This window comes from Acanthisitta chloris, unplaced genomic scaffold, assembly GCF_000695815.1.
Source record: "Acanthisitta chloris isolate BGI_N310 unplaced genomic scaffold, ASM69581v1 scaffold4911, whole genome shotgun sequence".
Taxonomy (NCBI): Eukaryota; Metazoa; Chordata; class Aves; order Passeriformes; family Acanthisittidae; genus Acanthisitta; species Acanthisitta chloris.
This window is the reverse complement of record NW_008656371.1, coordinates 104,202-112,856: the sequence shown is the minus strand read 5'-3', so window position 1 is coordinate 112,856 and position 8,655 is coordinate 104,202. Positions and strand designations below refer to the sequence as shown.

General features: G+C 40.7%; 1 protein-coding gene across 1 annotated transcript in view; it reads left to right on the top strand.

Moving 5' to 3' along the window:
• The window catches only part of CNKSR3 (CNKSR family member 3), a gene marked incomplete at its 5' end in the record, with an annotated part of 108,671 nt that overhangs the window by 35,041 nt on the left and 64,975 nt on the right, over window positions 1-8,655 (top strand). Inside the window, one exon of the mRNA XM_009084289.1 lies at window positions 6,059-6,073. Within this exon, the coding sequence (XP_009082537.1) occupies window positions 6,059-6,073 (15 nt within the window). The remainder of the gene's footprint in view (window positions 1-6,058; window positions 6,074-8,655) is intronic.

Here is an 8,655-nt window from a genome sequence, read left to right as displayed (position 1 = left end):
CCCCCCCCCCCCCCCCCGAGCTGAAGAGAAGCACAACCAGCAGGCATTCAGATCTTCTTTTGAGTCTATACCAAACTCTGTGACTGTTTCGGTATGAGTACTGAACTGCCTGGGAATTAATGGCGAATTGCTTGTATTTCTAACCAACACAGAACAAGAAAAAAAGGGTTGGGGCTCTTGTTCTCAGCAGATTCTTAAAGAGAACCTCTCATTGACTTTGCTAGGAGGGTACTTCCATTCCTTTCGGTGACTGTCATTTTTGGGCTGACAGTGCCTGCAATAACCTGAAGAATTTACCACAGCAGGTAGTTCTAATGAGGGGACAACAGCTCCCTTGCTTAGAAAACATTGACCTTTGAGGTAATATCAAATCAAATTATGCTGCATAGTCTTAAGAAGAGGTGACTGCACTGGTGTCATAGGAATGAACATGATAAAGATTTATGTAAGAAATTTATAGGACATATTTTTGTAGGAGAAGACACAATAGGCTTAAATTGCAGCATAGAGCTTGATTTTGTTAGAAAAACCTAATGCCAAGGAGAGTTAAGCACTGGTTTAAGCTGTTGAAGGGAGCTGTGGAACCTCTCCATTACTTGATGTCTTTAAGAACAGGTTAGGCAGCCTCTGTCCTGCTGGGAGGGACAGACTTAATGATCTCTTGATGTCTCTTTGCAGCCTTATGAATCTGCAGAGATGTGAGTAGGCTGAATGTAATTGCATCCTGGTAGAGTTCATCAAGCACTTTCAGGCCCTTCTGGATAAAAGCCACCATACGCGCTTCAAATCACCGTCACCATAGTCAAGTTTGAGGTTTAAAGGAGCCTGAAGCAGTCGAGTGAATATTTGAGAAGATTGAGTTCAGTGGCACCATAGAGGGGAAAAAAGGCAAGGAGCAGCAATACGCAGAATCAGGAATTTTGAGGTTTTGTTGTTATCTGGAATAAAATCATCAAAACCTACAATTCCCATTGTCATTCCTTCAATTGAGGCACTTGTAGAACATGGGAAAACCACAACTATTTATTTTGAAGAACTATGGGGGTTTTTTTCTCCTTAATAAAAGGAAAGTATTAAGATTGGTGCTACACTTCCGAGTCTTTAAGGGAAAGCATATTGATAGCTCTAAAAGACAGTTTAGTCTTTGAAAAACAAAACAACAGACTTGCAAAATCTGCTCTTTTATATGACTTCCTTTGAGATGATAGAGTTGAAAGACATCTCCCCATACAACTACCATTTCTAATGTAATCCTTAATTTCTAAAAAGAAAAATAACTTGCAGAAAGGCAGGGTAGCTCTGTGCTTGTGGAAGTAGCTTGTTTCTCTATAGAAGTTCCTTGTTAAAACAAGCTGTGAAGCAAAAATTGTACCCACCTTCATCTTCGTCTTTCAATCAGTGGGTGGCCCAGGGATGTAAACTTTGTGGGGAGACACAGTGATGGCATTATACTGGGAAATTAATCTCTTGTGCAGTGCAAATCATCAGTGGCCAAAGTCTCCAGAAAGCAGCATCAGATGCCCTGAATATTTTGATGTTCAAGTCTATAGAAAGCTCCAAAGAGGAGGAAGTGAAAGAATGATGGCAAGTCTCTTGCAAGCAGTTTTAGGGATGTGGGACTTCATTTGCACAAGAGTATGACAGCTCTTTTCTGCGAAAGGCATGGAGGGAAGTGGGATAGACTGTGCATTTTCTACCACTCAGTGACTGAGCCATCTGCTTTTCCGTGTCGTCATGAAACAGTGTCTGGTCTGCTGTCTTTTTCTCTTCTGTGGACTGTTCATTCTTTCCATAAGTAACAATTACGCTTCTTCAAACCTGCCACTATTGCCCTCACTGCAATTCAGTGCACGTGTAAAGGCAGTAGTTATTTTAGGAAGCAATAGCTGAGCCTATGCATCAGATTTCAAGATACGTTCTTGAGCAAGTTTTCAGATAATCCATTTAAATACAGTTAAAGTGCTTTGAAGATATAAAGTGCCGTGTTACTGATGAGTACTGATTAGTCATGCATTTAAATGGAAATACTTTAATTAAGGCAATTTCAACATGACTTGTACTGTGGACAACAGCCTATATAAACATATTAAATAGGGAACTTATTAGTGGGAATGACCTGTGATTAAGGGTGTTGTATTTTAATTTTATAAAAAAATAATATAGCAAAGTAGCAATGCAAGAGAATAACAGCTTGATAAGCTAAAAAAATTAACTATTAACCTCTGTTTTTCAAAGTATGCATGAAGTTATCAGTGAGTTATTTGTGTGTGTTCATGTCTGCTTGAGCCACAGTACAGCTTCGAGTAAGCTGGGGATGCTCAGATATGTACTGCCTGAAATGTGGCAGCCTTGCCAGTTGGTCTCTCTGAGTCTACCTACATGTTCTGTGGTGCTAAAGTAGCTTAGTTCACCATCAGTTTTCTACCAGGATTCTTCCTTCTTAAGTAATTTTTTGTTTTTGGGTGATCTGCCAAGGTCCTGACTGGGAGCAGAGCAAGTGGCTGGGGTGTTTGCCACGAGGCCTCATGTTATGTAGGAGGTGTGTGTGAAGTGTTGCTGCATCCTTCTATATCTACTTCATAGTCACTTTAGTGTGTGTGTGCAATTTTGTATAAGGTGAACAGAAATGGAGGCCAGGATCAAGGTACTGTGTTATGCTATACTTGTTTGGGAAGGCTTTAGGAAGTTAGAGCCAGATCTTCATGTTCTTGAATGTAGTTGCACCCTGTGCTGTTGCTTCCCTTGGAAAGCAGGATCAGGTGCCTCTGTGTTGAGGAATGGAGCAGAATATCAGACTGTTGTTATTGATATGTGTGCATTTATCACCTTTGACAATACTTTGGCCAATGTAAGTGATGAATGCTTGATGGACTATGGGAATACATCCATGAAATGATTCCTTGTCTTTTTGTTTTCGGTGTCAGGACTTGTTTATGGTGGAATGTGCCAAAGTTTAATTAACCTCCAATTAAAAATCAGGAGAAGCAGCAGTTATCCCATGGTAAACACCACGTAGTGCCTCAATTTACTGTCTACCAGTTAGTCACAACACCCACAGCCTTTTTAATTTACGAGTAAATGCAAAGGTGTAATGTAAAGTGGGTTTTCCAGTCTGGTTTCCTAGTTTCAGTGGAATTTGCCTGAGCTTTATATAAGAAATTACATGCGTGTATGTCTGTGTGTATATGCTATATACCCTTGTATTACTGAATTCTGCTCAAATTTAAACTACTCATCTATAATATTTATCAGAGATGGAATGGCATGACTTGTCAGCTCTGCCTTTCAGAGTCCCTGTTTCACCTTTGCTGCAAACCTTCTCAGCTTAGACTTACAAGCTATAGTCAGGGACATGAGTCTGCTGTTGCCTTATTTCCCTGTCCCCACAGCAAGTCCCCTTACCTATAGAAAGGGAGTAAAACCAGGCTCAAGTGAAAGCTTTAGTCATGCAGCTTATGTGTAATTTGCCACTTTATGCCTATATGAGAGGTATATTTCTCTTGATTTTTTTTTTTTTTTTTTTTTTTAAACTGAGAATGCATTTCAACAATACATTTTCACAATCATTGAGATTATGATTCCTACTGAGTAGGTATTTAAATTTTTTCATGTCCGTCTACACAAAGGTCCATGCAGAACCTTTTGTTCATCATTGCTATTCTCTTTCTAGCATAAGGGTTACACTCCATGTGCAGCTGTGTCTGTCTCTGTCTTTACAAAGTGGTCAAATTGACATTTAGAGTTCTGCTTTGAAAAAAAAACCTGCTGTGACTTCATGACCTTTCTAAAACTGGTATTCTCTGCCTTTTAAATAGGCACTTTCACTTGAAGGAATTTACAACAGATTTTACTCTCAATCCTTTGCACTTAAATCCTGGCTTCATTCTGGACTATAGAAACTTAGATTTGTAATTGCCTTATTTACAAGGTAAGGTTTCCCTTGCTCCTTGTTTGCTTAACTTGACAGATTGTAGACTATCAGGCGCCACTTAACCTTCTTTAAAAAATGTTTTATTTCAATTCCTTTTCTGATAAAGTTCATTTATTCTCCTGAGAAACCACAATTAGAATGAACAGAAAAGGTGGGTTGTTCTGAATTAAATTTGTAATACTAGAGTGTGTGTCAAATTGTGGGTTTATCAGAATGGAAGAAACTAGATTAAAATTGTGCTGAAATTGATTAGCTTAGAATTTGACTTAAAATTCCTGTTTTACTTTTTGCAGAAAATTGCAGATTTGGGTAAAATTTGGTTAATACAGTGGTCTGAATTTCCATTCCAGGCTTTAAACAAGACTCAAACATGATAGATGTTTTGAGGGACAAAAGCCTTACCCCAAAGGGCTTATGACTTGAGACCATGGGTTGATTATTTTTACCTTCAGTCTCTGTGTCTTTGATGTCTGACTGGCTATAGGATGCACACAACCATCACAGGGACAGTTGTCAGGAACACCTGTGCATTTAGGACATGCTCAAGCCTATGTCTCCCAAAAATGCCTTTGTGTGCAATTTTGCTTCCTCGCTATCCAAAACAGGTCCTCATCAGTACTTCACTCTTCACAATGATCCTATCGGCAAGTCCTGGGCCCAGCATTCTCTTTAGGAAGAGATGGTTAATGTGTGAGAGAGGCTGTTGTCCCGAATGTGTTTTGGGACCAACAGGTTCTAAGAGATCCTGAGTGATCTCCTTGTCTTCCTGTTGTCTGTGGTTCTCCAGTGGACTCCTCCCACAGCAGGAAAGAGCTACAGCAGCTCCAGGCCCTGCTCACAAGGGTAGAGGAGCAATGATGTCTCCTCTTTGCTATGATAAGGACAAGACCATGGCTGGAGGAGGTGGAGCATCTGCCTGATTATCCTTCTGTGCCAGGAGCACTGTGTGTTGCTGGAGACCCCTGGGGAGGATTGCAGCTCACAGCAGAGAGAAAGATACTTTGCACCAGAGAAAGTTTGGTGTCTGCGGAGTCTATTCACACAGCACTGTTGTCATGTGGGGTGAAAGCAGGCACAGTGTGGTACCATTGCTGAACCTCACTCCTCTGAGATTGGCACCAAGTGAATTCCCAGCATTGGTGCCCTGGGGCGTTAGTGTCTGTGGCACTGGTCAGAAGGTCTGTCTGGGAGAGGTTTTTCTCTTGGGTCCAATATTCTTTGGTGCATGCCTGCTAGAGCCTCCTCACCCTGTCCTCTTTACAGAGCACACAGGCATGTGAGAGGTACAGCTGAAGAGGTCTGGTGCTTTTCTGCAAACTGCAGCATCTTCTGTTGGTAACAGAACATCAGCCTCTGCTGGTTCTGGCCAAGATGGGAACTTCTGTGTGAGCATGCAGATGGTGATTACCAAAATGTGTATTATTTATACAGCCTATTCTCATTGCAAGTTCTCTAGATTTATTTCAAATGAATCCATGCAAAAGGTTAGCCCTCATCTGGAATTTCTAACAATGTTTTGTAAATGTATTATTTAACCTTTTTTCCCCCTGTTTGGCTATCATTGTGTGAGCAGCTGGCACTTGCAGTCTGACTGGTGGGGCCATCAGGCTTTTGTCTGTATGACTCTGATATAGGAGAGCACCACAGTAAATACTCAGCTAGCTGGGCTGCTGAAGTGTTGTCAGTGGTGACTAGCCCTGGCTGGATTTTCTAGTCTGCTCAGCCCTCTCTTTTTTTCCTTATCTCAAACAGATTGTGAAAATAATCCAAATAGTACAAAGTGACTTGCTTCTAACAGTGGAACAAGCAAGTCATGTTTAACAGCCTGGAATACAAGTCCTTTGGAAACTGTTTGCTCCCATGGTTTCCTGTTTGGGTTTTTTTGTGGTGTTTGAGCTCCCTGAAAAACTTTTGCAGTGGGAGAAAGATGTTTTATTGTACCCTGTAGATGAATGCTGGTATTCATACAAAACACAGACTGTCCAGTCATGCACATAAATAAAAATCTATTTGAGATAATTATGACTCAAAAGGAACATACACAAGTCAAATAGGTCATATTCTGTAAATCCAGACAATAGTGAGGTCTGTAGGAATCTACTTAATTTAGGCCCTGGTCCTGCAAAGCATTTATCAGTGTGTGTATACATTTATGTAGCACTGTTGACTTTTAGGACTGTTCAAGTTTATAAGATTAGTCCAAAGGCTGTGGAATACCCAGAGTAATTTTGTTAAATCTGATCTACTTTAATGTGCTACCATCTTCAGGCTGTGGTCATATGTATCTTTTATTTCCTAGGCAGGGAAAGGCCACCCCAGAGGTGAGTAGCTGTTAAGTGAAAACTGGCAAGTTGTGAGCACAGGTCCCAGGGCTGCTGCAGCCTGTCTGCCTTCTTGCATCTTGGCTGTAGGAAAAGGAAAGTCATGGTAGAGAAAGTAATGTTCAACTCTTATATTGTAAAACATTATAGGAGCAAGTACTTTGAGAAGTCTGAGGCAATCAGGAACTAGCCACGGTGCTTTCTATTTCCTATTTGGGGTCAACAGGGTGACTGACTTTTTATACTGTATGCAGCTTATTGCAAGGTTCAGGTGTGAAACTTCTTATAAATGCCTTCGAGTTTGCCATCAGGAAGAGAACTTAGAATGGTTTCTTTGGCCTCATCCACAAGCTAAAACAACCAAATAAAAAGGACTTTGGAGCTAAATCACTGTTTAAAACCACTCTGGTAGACAAGATGGAATTTATTAAGCTTATTTTTTTTTTAAGAAAAGAGATTTAATGCATATATATGTTCAATATGATGGCAACGAACATTGACAGTATTTTATAACTATACTCCTTTTTGTTACCCTGAAGGCTTGTAAACTGTGGTCTCTCAGCAGACACTGAGCATGAGAATGATGCTCATTTTCACACCATCATTGCTGTTGAACTGACTGAAATGTGGAAATCCAAATATCTCTTTAGGGAATAGTCTCATGCTTTTATCATGGTCATGTCTATTATCAGAATTCAGGTTTTACTGCTTCCATGCCAGTGAAAAATAATGTATAGCTAAGTAGTAATGGAGACCTGAATACCATGAATATGAGGAGAACTTGAAGGGAAAGGATGAGAACAGGAAGTCTGATCTTCAGTTTTTCTATGTATAGAAAACACCTCAAGGGTAAGCACATACTGTTTTGTATAACTACATTTAAAATGTGTTTTGTAGGCACATATTTTCAATGTGTCGTCATGATCAGAAACACATGTAGACTCTGAAAAGTTATGCGAAGCATGCAGAGCCCTTGCTCATGCACATAAGTAAAAGCTATGCACAGTGTATATGTGTGTAAATATTTAGCTTGAGGAACAGCCACATAAGAACTACTTCAGAACCATCCCCAAGCCAGGAAGCCACAAATTGCAGGTCGGAAATTTGCATTATGTAGACACTGGCATGTCTACATAAATAAAACCAACTGAAAAGATAGAAGGGAGGAAAAAACACATTTACAAATAGTACCAGATTAGAGAAGAGAAAAAATACTAAACCCTTTTCTTGGCTCTAATCAGAAGGCAAGAAGATTATGACAGGCAGGAACTTGCAGACTTTAGGTAAACAACTTCCTGGTGCTGAGTTTGTCTTGATTTTTATGCACATGTATGCATACAGTCAGTGTTTTACACATAATCATTATGTTGATAGAGGCTAAGAGGGAGCATGGGTGGATTGGTTTTTCCCCTTTCCAGGAACATTGCCATCATCTTACTCCCTTTTTATCTCTGCCAAGTATTTGAGATGGGATGATGTCATCTTCTTTATCTGCCTAGTATCTACCATGATGAGCCCTTGATCCTGACCAAGGGTGTTGGCTGTTTCATGAATGTTGAATTGAGAAGCAGCCATACGAAACCTGAATTTCTATTGCAGACAGCAACACTTCAGCTAGAGTAAATACAACTGATACTTGTAAAACCACTGAGACAACTGCTAGTTGTCACAAGGCCTTATTCAGGCATTGCTATGTCAATCCTCTTCCAGTCCTCCCACCCTTAGCCTACATCAGAGCAAGCTCCCAGAGCTTCTCTCGACAATCAGTTGTCACACTTGCAACTCGAACTCTGCTGTAGCTGGGCTGACAGAGGCTTGGAAAAGTAGCTGCCCCGAATGACCGGTCGCTTCTCAGACCCAGATGTTCCTGGAACTGGAGTAAGGACAGCAGGTAAAATAACATCCTTGGAACTGAAGAGTAAGAAAAGGGGATGTCACTAGTTCTGAAGAGAGAAGGCAAAGCAATCACGTGTGTCTGGAGTTGTCTTTGTCTCTCTGCAGAGACTCACTGGGCAGTGAAATTGCCTCTGTTGTGGAGTATGCTCACATAGCAGAGAAAGTCTGGAGCTCGCCTCATCCCCAGTGCAGGTCTGGGCAGTCTGTTGCACGACTGGAAAGAATGTAGCAAGAACCACTGCTCTTCCTCATGCAGACTTCTTGGAGCTTTGTCCACATCCTCTGCTTCATCAGTTTGGGATGTAAGGGAAGAAGAGGAAAAGAGAAAGCATTATGTAAGTTGGGGAAACTTCCTTACTATCTAGCGATGCCTGAAACTTTTAATTAGATGGATAAAAGAAAGAGTTTTCTTGAGATTGCGTGTCATAAAACTGGAATTGAACACACAGATTCAACTCCATCACATGGTTTCTCTGCAAGAAAAATATGAGGAGGTTATTCTGTAAG